General features: G+C 39.9%; 1 protein-coding gene across 1 annotated transcript in view; it reads right to left on the bottom strand.

Moving 5' to 3' along the window:
* Positions 1–13,940, bottom strand: part of IPO11 (importin 11) — a 224,917-nt gene that overhangs the window by 173,877 nt on the left and 37,100 nt on the right. Inside the window, exons 4-5 of the mRNA XM_011952217.1 lie at positions 11,277–11,349; positions 9,009–9,212 (exon numbers count right to left, since the gene is read on the bottom strand). Of these exons, the coding sequence (XP_011807607.1) occupies positions 9,009–9,212; positions 11,277–11,349 (277 nt within the window). The remainder of the gene's footprint in view (positions 1–9,008; positions 9,213–11,276; positions 11,350–13,940) is intronic.

Raw genomic sequence — 13,940 nt, 5'->3', positions numbered from 1 at the left:
TCTAAAAACTGTGGATGGGGAAAGGAATATTCAGTGAGACAATATGCAAATAAACTAATGAAACATGTTAAGTACTAGTTCATGAAATACTTAACATTTTCTATTTCTAAACCAGAAGAAACAGTGCCACCTACTGACTGCTTAGTGGCTGTAACTGAGAAATCCAAAGCCTTGACTCCAAAGTATCAAAAGCTAAACATTACACACTAAGTATTTCAGCATTTCAAATATTCTTAAACTTTTTTAGCCTCCTAATTGTCTTCATAATTTTCCCTTAAGAAATGTTAGCACCAAAAAAGTTTTACATCAAAGTTCATGTATTAAATAATTCATCACTAATACTGGGACAAAAAATATTACCCATGAGCTACCGATGCCAAACTCTGCTTACCTTGCTATACCTAATCAGCAACGTATATAATCAATAAATGTAGAAGGTGGGACATCCTACAAGACAACTGATCTCGTTTTTTTTTTAACAAGTCAGTGGCACTTTTTAAGGGGGAGAGGGAGGAAATCAATACTATTCAAAATTAAAAGATTTGTAAAAGACATGTCAAATGCACCTCATTCATTTTTCTGGCTCAAGCCACTTGTAAAAATGTGTTTGAGAACAATCTAGAAAACCGGATAAAAGTATTAAGTGATATTAAATCACTTTTTACTTCCTCAGGATGATAAAAGTTAAATACTTAAAAAATAAATCTATCTTTTCATAGATAAATGTTGAAGATTTAGTAAAAAAAAAAATGAAATATTTAAATTCCTTTAAAACAGCTCAAAAAAAGTGAGAAAGCAAAAACAGCAAAATGTTGACTATTAGATCTAGGTAATAGTTATATGGCAGTTAATATTTTTCTTTACTTTTCCATGTTTTTAAAATTTATTTTCAATTTTAAAAACACCTGTATTCTTAATAACTAAAAAGGTTATTTTAGTAATAATTTTTTTTTTTGTTAATAAGGCTTAAGTGGGCCAGGCACAGTGGTTCACACCTGTAATCCCAGCACTTTGGGAGGCCGAGGACGGCAGATCACAAAGTCAGGAGTTCGTGACCAGCCTGGCTAACATGGTGAAAACTCTGTTTCTACTAAAAATTAAAAAATCAGCTGGGCATGGTGGTGCGCACCTAGTAGTCCCAGTTATTTGGGAGGCTGAGGCAGAAGAATTGCCTGAACCCGAGAGGCAGAGGTTGCAGTGAGCCGAGATTGCACCACTGCACTCCAGCCTGGGCAACAGAGCAAGACTCAGCCTCAAAAAAAAAAAAAAAAAAAAAAGGCTTAAGTATAAATTTGCTTCCACTTAACTATGACATAAATATATATATTAAATTACCAAAATGTATCAAGCCAGAAGCTTTGGTAGATACAAGATCTATCTCAAAAACAATTTCCAGCCAAACTGCTGATATCTCTCAACTAATATTTATTTATTTATTTATTTATTTAGATGGATTTATTTATTGAGACGAATGGCATAATCTCGGCTCACTGCAACCTCCGCTTCCCAGGTTCAAACAATTCTCCTGCCTCAACCTCCCAAGTAGCTGGGATTACAGGTACCCGTCACCACACCCAGCTATTTTTTGTACTTTTAGTAGAGATGGGGTTTCACCACGTTGGCCAGGCTGGTCTCGAACCCCTGACCTTGTGATCCGCCTGCCTCGGCCTCCCAAAGTGCTGGGATTACAGGAGTGAGTAACCACACCCAGCCTCAACTAATATTTATTTATTCACTGTCAATGAAGGACATTCCTAAAGACCTATAGTATTTGTTACTTACATGCTTTTTAAAGTAAAATCTAATTTTCATTTTGTTTTCAAACCTGCCAGTGATATAGCTCAGGCCCAGGAGGGACGCTGTGGCCCATCTTTCAGTTCCCTAAGTCTCTTATCCTGGCAACAGCCTTAAGCCTCTCTTCAGCCACTTAATGCCTACACACTGTTCTCATGTATCCAAAATATCAACTCAGTAAGCAGGAGGAACAAAAAAAAGTAAAACTACTCTCCTCCCTGGGTGGGCCCCTATCTTTCCACAGCTGTATCTCAGGCATCCCGTAAAGTGATTGCATAGAGTAAGAATCCAAATATTTGTCAGATAAATAGACGGATGGGTAAGGTATAAATCAGTACTGTTTCAAAAGCAACTTATAGATATTTGGGGGATAGTTTTGGAATTTTCATTCTTATTCCAGGCCCTTAACTAGGACTCAGACAAGAAGCTTTATGAATCAATACAGGAAGAATACACACCATGCTATATTCAAAATCTCTTCTGTTCAGTGCACAGCTCTGTTCTTTTGAACCAAGTCTGTTACCTTGAGTCTCTCCTCCACTAAAGTAACTTTCCACCAAAAAGTTCTTTTTAACCCTGGTATTAATATAAGCCGAGACACACACATGCACAGGCTCAAATCCCCACATAGGTTCACAGCACAAATGACCCTGTAAGAGAGTCACTTTTTAAATAATGTACTTAAAAAGCCAATATAGGCCGGGCACAGTGGCTCATGCCTAAAATCCCAACACTTCGGGAGGTTAAGCTGGGCAGATCATTTGAGGTCAGAAGTTTGAGACCAGCCTGGCCAACATGGCAAAACCCTGTCTCTACTAAAAGTACAAAAATTAGCCAGGCATAGCGGCATGCGCCTGTAATCCCAGCTATTCAGGAGGCTGAGGCAGGACAATCATTTAAACCTGGGAGGCAGAATTTCCAGTGAGCTGAGATCGCACCACTGCATTCCAACCTGGGCGAAAGAGCAAGACTCAAACCTCAGGGGGAAAAAAAAGCCACTATAAAATTACACAGAGCAAGAGATAAGAAACAGAATCAACAGGGCACTTAATGTACAATTAAAATCAACAAAACAAAAGTGAAAAGATCTATTAAACCTATTTGATGACTTGCTCACAAAGGCATTTATCTTTTAAATAAATTTTAGTGCACTGTAAATATCTTAAAGGCTGGAGCTACATCATGTAAGTGGCACCTTGGCATTCTCAAATTTAGCATTCATAATTTCAATTTATTTGGAAATTTCCCCTAAGAACCACATCATGAAGTCTTAAGTTTACAAGGAGTAAGTCTGCAAGTCTCTGCTATGAGGGTGAGTGATCTATCTTACACTAACCAACCCATCTCAAAGCAGCTATGCAGTTCTCCTTTGTTTAGAAAATATAATAATTCATCATGACGACCTTCTGAAGTATTGTAACTTGACTTTGCCTTGCCACACAGCATTCTTTTACCCTTATCATCCAAATAATTCAAGCGTTGTTGAGCAGGAACACTATTATTATTATGTTTTAGACACGTGGTCCAACTCTGTCTTACAGGCTAGCACAATCATATCTCACTACAGCCTCAAACTCCTAGGCTTAAGTAATCCTCCCGCCTCAGCCTCCCAAGCAACCAGGATGACGTACATACACCACCATGCCTAATTTTTTAAATTTTTTTAGAGGTAGGATCTCACTATGTTGCCTAGACTGGTCTCAAACTCCTGGCCCCAAGAATCCTCCCACCTCAGCTTTCCAAAGTGCTGGGATTACAGGCATGAGTCACCATGCCCAGCCTAATGAGAACATTATTCATCATAAACCTTTCAGCTTTTAAAATTTGGCTAAGTTTTAGACATGACCATAATAACAATGCAATATGGTTTTGTTTTCTTCCACGCAGATTTTTTTTTTTCCTGAGACAGAGTCTTGCTCTGTTGCCCAGGCTAGAGTGCAGTGGCGTGATCTCGGCTCACTGCAACCTCCACCTCCTAGGTTGAAGCGATTCTCCTGCCTCAGGCTCCGGAGTAGCTGGAATTACAGGCACCTGACGAAGTTTTGTATTCTTCGTACAGACGGAGTTTCACCATGTTGGCCAGGCTGGTCTTGAACTCCTGACCTCGTGATCTGCCCGCCTCAGCCTCCTAAAGTTCCAGGATTACAGGCGTGAGCCACTGCACCTGGCCCCATGTCAGATTTTAATAGCTTATTAAATGGGGGGTTGTGTTCTTCCACATGAACTGTCAAAGAGACTACTAATTCTGGCCGGGCGCGGTGGCTCAAGCCTGTAATCCTAGCACTTTGGGAGGCCGAGACGGGTGGATCACGAGGTCAGGAGATCGAGACCATCCTGCCTAACCCGGTGAAACTCTGTCTCTACTAAAAAATACAAAAAACTAGCCGGGTGCGGTGGCAGGCACCTGTAGTCCCAGCTACTCGGGAGGCTGAGGCAGGAGAATGGCGTAAACCTGGGAGGCGGAGCTTGCAGTGAGCTGAGATCGGCCCCAGCACTCCAGCCTGGGGGACAGAGCGAGACTCTGTCTCAAAAAAAAAAAAAAAAAAAAAAAAGAGACTACTAATTCTGTCTTCTGTCTCCCACAATATTGTATATATCTCTTGTACACAGCAGGCATTCAATAACTGTTGAGTGACTGTTAGACAGAAGTAAAAACTTAAGATTAATCCCTAATATCAAGGTCAGGCATGGTCCTAGGCACCTGTGGTCCCAGCTAGTTCAGAGGCTGAGGTGGGAGGATTGCTTGAGCCTAGGAGGTCAAGGTTGTAGACACCTATGTTTGTGCCACTCGCTATGTAGCATATACTTTTGTGGGTTACACATCGTGATTTGGGGACATTATTAACATACTCACAACTTAATTACAATTGCTACCTGTACCTTAAATTTCCCTATTTTTAGAGACTTTGGATTTTAACTGTGGTTAATGTCCATTTTACTATATTTAGGTTTATACGTAAAGGCATACTGTTTTATAGAAAATGAATTCCTGGCCAGGCATAGTGGCTCATGCCTGTAATCCCAGCATTTTGGGAGGCAGAGGTGGGTGGATCATCTGAGGTCAGGAGTTGGAGACCAGCCTGGCCAACATGGCGAAACCCCATCTCTACTAAAAATACAAAAATTAGCCGGGCATGGTGGCATGCTCCTGTAAACCCAGCTACTAGGGGGGCTGAAATTGGGAGGTGGAGGTTGCAGTGAGCCAGGATCGTGCCACTGCACTCCAGTCTGGGCAACAGAGCGAGACACTGTCTCAAAAAAACAGAAAACGAATTCCTGGCCGGGCACAGTGGCTCATGCCTGTAATCCCAGCACTTTGGGAGGCTGAGACAGATGGATCGCTTGAGGCTAGGAGTTTGAGGCCAACCTGGGCAACATGACAAAACCCTGTCTCTACTAAAAATACAAAAATTAGCTGGCCATGGTGGTGTATGTCTATAATCCTAGCTACTCAGGAGGCTAAGGAACAAGAACTACTTGAAGCTAGGAGGCAAAGGTTGTAGTGAGCCAAGACAGAGACCCTCTCTCTCAAAAAAAAAAAAAAAAAAAAAGGATTCCTTTTTGTGTCAAATCAAGCTCAATTTTGTTACCGCAAAACAATTTGCTCTCAACTGCTGATTCTGTAATTTGTCACCCCTCAAAAGAGCTTATTTTAACACAGAGGAGGAAGGGGTGTAACAATTGTTGAGACACACTGAGCCGCAGGTAGCCATTTTAAGTGTACCCTGTGCACTACACTTTGCTATAGCAACCAGCTCAACCATAAGCTTACTATTTTTTTTTTCCTTTTGAGACAGTCTCTCTCTGTCGTCTAGGCTGGAGTGTAGTGGTGCAATCTCGGCTCACTGCAGCTTCCACCACCTGGGTTCAAGTGATTCTCCTGCCTCAGCCTCCTGAGTAGCTGGGATTACAGGCGTGCACCACCATGCCCGGCTAAGTTTTTTTATTTTTAGTAGAGACGGGGTTTCACCATGTTGCCCAGGCTGGTCTCGAACTCCCAACCTCAGGTGATGTGCCCGCCCCAGCCTCCTAAAGTGCTGGAATTACAGGCATGAGCCTGACACTTACATTTTTTTATGTAGGAAACTAATTTGGTACTTGAGGACCATCTTGGCATCTTCCTTTATTATTAAAAGGAAGATTTTCCATGCTTCGGATTACCAAAACAATAGGCACAGCTGTATTAACTAGCAAAATTGCTTTTTATAGTAATGTCTTCCCATATATGCTACCTTCAATTAACTACACATCTTGTACCTCAACTGCGTCAGACAGGATACCCTTCCCAGTCCCTACTATAGTCCCTATCTCCAGGTTCAGCTGCACCATTCCAAAATAAAAAGTGCTAATCTGAATTTTTTCCAAGTATTTTTAGCTTACAATCTCTCAAAAACCCTGCTTTTTGAAGTTTGGCACTATATTACTCTGAAATCCAGCAGGCATCTAAGAAGTCTCCTATTCTATTGTTCATTCACTTAACAGCTATTGAGCATCAATCATTATGTGTACTCTTTTAGACTATGCAGTAGGATGACAGGAATAAAAACTACAATGTAGTGAATCTGAGAAAAATAAGTCAACAATTACAATTCAGTACAATGTGATAACTACTATATTGAAAGCAACTACAAGATGCGAATTAAGCATATACTTCTTTCTATATGGAGAAGAACTAGTCTCATACTACGAAAAAAAAAAAACAAGCAAGAAGCTAACTCACACAAGCTATCCAGCTTAAGGCCCTGGTTATCTCTACAATCTGTGGAGTTTGCCTCAACTAAATATAAACTGTACCTGTAAGGCAATGTATTAGGAGAGTAAATTTTGATAAAGTTGAAATAGGAATTAAAACTTCTATAGACTGGTAGCCTTTAATAACAGGTAACTGTAACCAAGAATCTTCTAGACAATTGATTTTGAGACTCTCCCTAACACAAAAGTAAGTCCTAGAAGTGCAGGGTTTGAGGTGAGGATAGAACAGAGGAAAAGGAAAAACAATTTCATAGAAAGACTTGAGTAAGTCAACTGTCCATTTACTTAGTCCTCGTTAGAAATCAAGCAAAAGTGAAAAGGATTTGAAAAGCAACCTTAAACTATCAAAAATAATTTCTCTCACACACAATATCCTCGGATGAACATAAGACTGGCTATTTAAACCCATTGAGTTAAAAATGAAAAGGACACAATGTGGTCTGACGTAAACTTTGGTGTATATAAAAATCCTATGGGGAGCTTGTTAAAAGTGCAAATCGCCAAGCCGTATCCTCAAAGTGAGGATTCCAAAGGTGTGGTTCAGAAACCTCTCAGTCTGTGTGTAATAGACTGAAAACGAATGTTTTTGGCATGGAAGACAGCTCAAGGTTATACACTGCTCTTCCCACCCTCTTCCCTAGTCCATTCTCAAAGAAGAGGCTCTACATTGTGAGTCCAAGACAAAATAAGAGTCCTCAGGAACAAAAAGTTGGCCAATTTTTTGTGAAGGAATAAAGGCAACATAAAAAGACTAGGACAAGTATTTTCTTCTAGAACTCTCTCTACTTGGCTCCTTCCATTAGATCCCTTCTCTTCTACATGCTGCATACTCTTCATTGATTCCTTTCCACGTTATAGGACTAGGCTATCTCCTTCTTTAAGAAGGAAGCATCTCTGCCAGGCGCGGTGGCTCACGCCTGTAATCCCAGCACTTTGGGAGGCTGAGGCGGGCGGATCACGTCAGGAGATAGAGACCATCCTGGCTAACACGGTGAAACCCCGTCTCTACTAAAAAATACAAAAAAATTAGCCGGGTGAGGTGGCAGGCGCCTGTGCTCCCAGCTACTCGGGAGGCTGAGGCAGGAGAACGGCGTAAACCCAGGAGGCGGAGCTTGCAGTGAGCTGAGATCCGGCCACTGCACTCCAGCCTGGGTGACAGAGCGAGACTCCGCCTCACAAAAAAAAAAAAAAAAAAAAGGAATGAAGCATCTCTAATCATGGACGGTGAAATAGAGACCAGCGCAAAAGTCAGAAGGAGGTCTGGGAAAAGCTGCTTAAGACCACATGCTAAATTCAGAAGTAAAAGGAACTCTGGAAGCTCCCAAGGAAAAGCCTGCTAATTTAGGGAAAAGCATGAGCAATATTTAAAGTACATTTAGAGAAGAAAAAGAAAGACAAAAGAAAAGTCTTTCTACAAAACACTATGTCACCTTCGTCTTTTTTGGAGGGCAGTATGATTCAGAACCCACCTGAAATAGTTTCTAGAGCCCTATCATGTGACCATTTAATAAGACTTAAAATTATATACCTTTAATTTCTCTACAATTACAAAAGGTAACAAAGAACACTGTTAAAAATATTTCAAAGCATGGGTAACACAGTGAGACTTCATCTCTACAAAAAATTAAAAAACCATCTGGGCGTGGTGGCGTGTACCTGTAGTCCTAGCTACTCGTGAGGCTGAGGTAGGAGGATGGTTTGAGCCAAGGAGGTCAAGCCTGTAGTGAGCCATGATCATGCCACTGCACTACACCCTGGGTGACAGAACAAAACCCTGTCTCAAAACACACACACACACACACACAAAACCAAAAACAGAACAAAACCCTGTCTCAAAACACACACACACACACACACACACACACACGAACCCAAAACCAAAAACAAAAGGTGTAAAAAACCTGATAAATGGCTGTCACCCCATACTTATGCCAAACTCCTTCCTATATCTGCCCTACATCCTTCAATTACCCAGATGTATCAATTCGACTCCTAAATGTCAACTCTATGCCCACCTAATTGTTCTCTTTACCACAGCTTCATTTAAGAGATGTATCATCTCATCTGAAGTACTTCCTTTACCTCAAACTGATCTCCTTACCTTAAGACTGTATCCAACAACCAATCCTCCTCACTGGCAACTAAGTGATCTTTTTATTCATATCACTGCCCAGCAGTGACACAATCGCAGCTCATTGCAACCTCCACCTCCCAGGTTCAAGCGATCCTTCTGCCTCAGCCTCCCAAGTAGCCGGAACCACAGGCGCGTGCCACCACGCCCGGCTAATCTTTGTAGTTTTTAGTAGAGACAGGGTTTCACCATGTTGGCCAGGCTGATCTTGAACTCCTGACCTCGTGATCCACCCGCCTTGGCCTCCCAAAGTGCTGGAATTACAGGCGTGAGCCACCACACCCGGCAGCACAATTTTTATAATCAAATTTAACTATGTGAAATCACTTACATCATAAAATAGTTTTCTATCAGCAGCAAGTCGTTTAGATGCCAGTGTCTTGGTAACATGATAGAAGGTAAGTAATGCTCTGTGCTGTCGAAGATCATCCTGGACTTTAACAGACTCTATAAGAGTGGGAATTAGTTCAGGCCACTGTCTGGGACAATCCAATCTAGCAACTTTTGCAATCAGCACTGCAATCTGAGTTGCAATCTAAAAGGAAAAATGAGAAATAAACAAATGGAATCAAGGCAATAGATAAGGAATGCATTCTCAGTGAAAAATCACCTTGTTAATTATACATTTGATAAAAATGAACACAATTTCACTGAATGACTGCTTAAACAGTGGTTCTCAAAGTGTGGCCCATGGACCCCTGGTAGAGCTAGGACACTTTCTGGGACCTATGAGGTCCTCCTTTACCCAATTACCTGTCAGTGGGAAACAAAGTTTTCTTCACATAACATCTATTATGTATCACAACAGAGTAAATGAAGAAGCAGATATGAAAACCTAGATGTCTTCCTTTAAATAGCCAGACCCTAAAAATGTATGCCAATGCCACCTTTCTCACTAAATTTTTATTGTTTGGGAAACAGCTACTATTGCTCATTTCCAAAACTGCTATGTTGACAAGTATGATATAATTTTTTACACTAATATTTTTAAGTTTCTCAGTTTTAATTTATAACACAGTAAATATCAACAGATATAACTCTTTTAGGTCTTCCATTTTAGCAGTATAATGAGATCCTCTGACCACAAAGTTTAAGAATCCTGACCTAAAAGTAGAAAGAAACATCAAATATTGGGCATTTAAATAATGATATTTCTACACACCATTGTTTCCCAAATGCTAGCTGAAAGAACAATTAGGCAGTTGTTCATTGCTCAGTAACACAAACCCCTCCCTAATCACCTCCTGCCCCATTAAAGGTAACTCTGTTTTTCTCCATTATCCTTCAGCTCCTTTGTCAAGAAAGAGCAAAGAAGTGAGATCATTTAAACAGGTCAAAATAAAATTGTATTGGAAATATTGCCAAATACAATTGTGCTTTAATAGCTCAATTTAAAAAAGCAAGCATAATCAAGTATTATCTCGAAAAAACTTAAGAATTATTGTACCTACAAGCGAAACTTATTTTATTCTTAGAAGAAAAACCTCAATATATAAAAAAAAGATAAAACTGTACATAGTTTACTATCTAGCTGCCACAGAATAGTAGGAATTGAAAATGTGATGGATAGAAAAATAGAAAAAAACCTAAAGCCATTCTGTAGTTTTTTTTTAAAAAAGTGGTGGGGGCCGGCCGGGCACAGTGGTTCATGCCTATATTCTCAGCACTCTGGGTGGTCGAGGTGGACGGATCACGCAGTCAGGAGATCGAGACCATCCTGGCTAACACGGTGAAACCACGTCTCCACTAAAAATACAAAAAATTAGCCAGGCGTGGTGGCAAGCGCCTGTAGTCCCAGCTACTCAGGAAGCTGAGGCAGGACAATGGCGTGAACCCGGGAGGTGGAGCCTGCAGTGACCTGAGATTGTGCCACTGCACTCCAGCCTGGGCAACAGAGCAAGACTCTGTCTAAAAAAATTTAAAAAAAGGGGATGGGGGAAGATAATCTAAAAATTATAATCATTAAAATTAATTCTTATGCAGTAAGACTACAAATATAGCCATGTATCACTTAACAACAGAGATATATTCTGAGAAATGTGTCATTAGGCAATTCTGTGGTTGTGTGAATATCACAGAATGTATAATAATCATATGTGCTATACTTTTGTAAGACTAGCAGCAGCGCAATAGGTTTGTTTACATCAACATCACCACCAATTAATGAGTAATACGTTGCACTACAGTATTAGGACAGCTATGATGTCAACGGGTGAGAAGAACTTTTCAGTTCCATTATAATCCTATGGGACCACAATTATATATGCAGTCCACTGTTGCCCAAAACAATACTAGGCATCACATGACTATATAGAGAGATTTGCTTTAAATACAGGCTCATAAAATGAGAAAGCTGAAAAGTATACAAATATACCTTAAAATGACTTCTGGGCTTTAAATAATTAATAACCAAATCTAATCAAAACTACTCAAAGCTACAAATAGATCTCAAAATGTAAAAAAAGGAAAAACATCACAAACGAAAATAGTGCAATAGTGATATTTTTATTTATTTTTCATTTTAATCCCAGAATATAAAATTAGTTTGGAAAAGCAGAACAAATTAAAAGAAAAATTAGCATTCATTTTTCTCACTAACCTGGTTTATTGGTTCATTGAAGTTGGTGATGAGCCCTGCACGCAGTGTAGTTTTCTCCTCCTCTGACAGAGCACTGTAAAAAAAAATTGATTATGCAAAAGAATACCACCTAATAAAAAATGTAGGTAACCACTACTGTAAATTTTAATAATAAAAAGTCTTTCGAACATGTGTCTCTGATTGGTTTTTGTAAATAAAAAGGATTATTTCCATTACTTGTATATCAGCACTACTATGAACTTTAACAATAAAAAGTCTTCTAAACAACTGTCCCTGATTGGTTCTGGGAAATGAACAAGATTATTTCTATTACTCGTACAATAGCACATCAGATAAGTCGGAAGCATAAAATTCCTTCACAATTGAATAAATGGGAAGCATTACACAGTAAGCAAGAGTAAGACAAATCCAAGTAATTAATATATTTGATGTTCACTTTTATTGATGTAAAAATAGTAGCCTACAAAAAAAATAGATGGCTAAAAAAAATCTATACAAGTAAATATTGCCACTTCATCGGCTTCCTTCATAAAATCTGTGTGAGATTATTCTATGGGGCAAGAGATTCAGAATTAGAGAATATCTGGGACAGGCGACTTATGAGAAATCAACTAGCTTAAACCTTTCATTTTAAACATCTCCAAAGAGAATAAACACAATACTAATAATTTTGACTGCATATGAGAAGGGAAAACAGAAAGGTACTGGACAGGAAAAGGAGAACACTACTGTATAAGACTGAATACATACGTATGAATGTGTTGTTAATTTTAAAATGAAGGCCAGGCACAGTGGCTCAGGCCCGTAATACCAGCACTTTGGGGAGGCCAATGCAGAAGGATGGCTCGAGCCCAAGAGGTCAAGGCTGCAGATATGATTGCACCACTGCACTCCAGCCTGGGCAACAGAACAAGACCTTGTCTCTTAAATATTTTTTTGAATAGTAAATGTACATTAGATTTTAATGCCTCATTTTAAGGTTTTCCATTCTGGGTATCAGAATTAAATTAATTAAATTAAATTAAAACACACAACAACAGCATTAAAAACAGGAGGGATTAGACAGAATTAACATATTACTACAAGGTTCTGGCATTAACTAGAAAAAGTAAAGCGCCAGCCATGATGCTTCATGCCTGTAATCCCAATCCTATGGGAAGCTGAGACAGAAGAATTGCTTGGGGCCAGGAGTTCAAGATAAGCCTGGCCAACATAGCAAGATCTCATTTCTACAAAAAATTAAAACTAAAAAAAATTAGCAGAACATGGTGGTATACACCTATAGACTGAGGTACTCAGGAGGCTGAGATAGGAGGCTTTCTTGAGCCCAGTAGGTGGAGGCTGCAGTGACTTATGATTGTGCCACTGTATTCCAGCCTGGGCAACAGAGCAAGACCCTGTCTCTAAAAAAAAAAAAAAAAAAAGGTAAGGTACTAATACAAGGATATCAAGGGTCCATGTTACAATCACTTGAATAACGAAAACATATTAAACGTTTTAGAGTAAAACTGAGTAATAAAAACTGTCTTGAATACAGTTGTTCTCCTTTATTCATAGTTTTACTTTCCATGGTTTCAGTAATCTACCATCAATGAAGCAGATTCAATGAATGGAATGGAAAATTCATAGGTTTTGAATAGCATAGCATCCTGAATAGCATGATGAAATCTCATGCTGTCCTGCCCTGTCTGGCCTGGGATGTGAATTATTCCTTTGTCAAGCACACCCATGCTGTACATGCCACCTGCCCACTAGACATTTAGTAGCTACTTTGTTACCAGACTGAAAAAAAAAAAAGCATACTAAATACAGGACTTAGGACTATCTGCAGTTTCAGGCATCCACTGGGAGTCTTGGAACCTATCACCTGCAGATAAGGAGGAACTACTGTAATCCAAAGGAAAGCAAGAAAGAAAAAAAGGGAACAGATATCAAGACATACAGAAAACAAAGTGTGAGGCTGGACACAGTAGCTTACACCTGTAAGCCCTGCACTCTGGAAGACAGAGGCAGGAAGATCACTTGAGGCCAGGAGTTCAAGACCAACCTGGACAACACAGTGAAACCCTGTCTCTACTAAAAATGCAAAATTTAGCTGAGCATGGTGGCGCACGCTTGTAATCCCAGCTACTCGGGAAGCTGAGGCACGAGAACTGCTTGAACCTGGGAGGCAGAGGCTGCAGTGAGCTGAGATGGTGTCGCTGTATTCCAGCCTGGACAACAGAACAAGACTCTGTCTCAAAAAAAAAAAAAAGAAAAAGAAAAAGAACAAAGTGTGGGCAGATTTAATTCCAATATATTAGTAATTACATTAAGTATAAATGGGCATAATACCAAAATTAAAAGACATTTATGATAAAATTGGATGAAAAAACAAATCCAAAGCCGAGCATGGTGGCTCATTCCTATAATCCCAGCACTTTGGGAGGCCAAGAGAGTGGGACTGCTTGAGCTCAGGAGTTCGAGATCAGCCTGATCAACTTGGCAAAACCCTGTCTCTAACAAAAATACAAAAATTAGCCAGGCATGTTGGCATGCACCTGTGGTCCCAGCTACTCCAGAGGCTGAAGTGGGAGGATCACTGGAGCCTGTGAAGTCAAGGTTGCAGTGAGCCATGATGGCACCACTGCACTCCAGTCTAGGTGACAGAGCAAGACCCTGTCT

The sequence above is a fragment of the Colobus angolensis genome, unplaced genomic scaffold (assembly GCF_000951035.1).
Source record: "Colobus angolensis palliatus isolate OR3802 unplaced genomic scaffold, Cang.pa_1.0 Scaffold337, whole genome shotgun sequence".
In the NCBI taxonomy this organism is placed as follows: Eukaryota; Metazoa; Chordata; class Mammalia; order Primates; family Cercopithecidae; genus Colobus; species Colobus angolensis.
The sequence above is the reverse complement of the archived record's forward strand: the minus strand, read 5'-3'. Positions and strand labels throughout refer to the sequence as shown.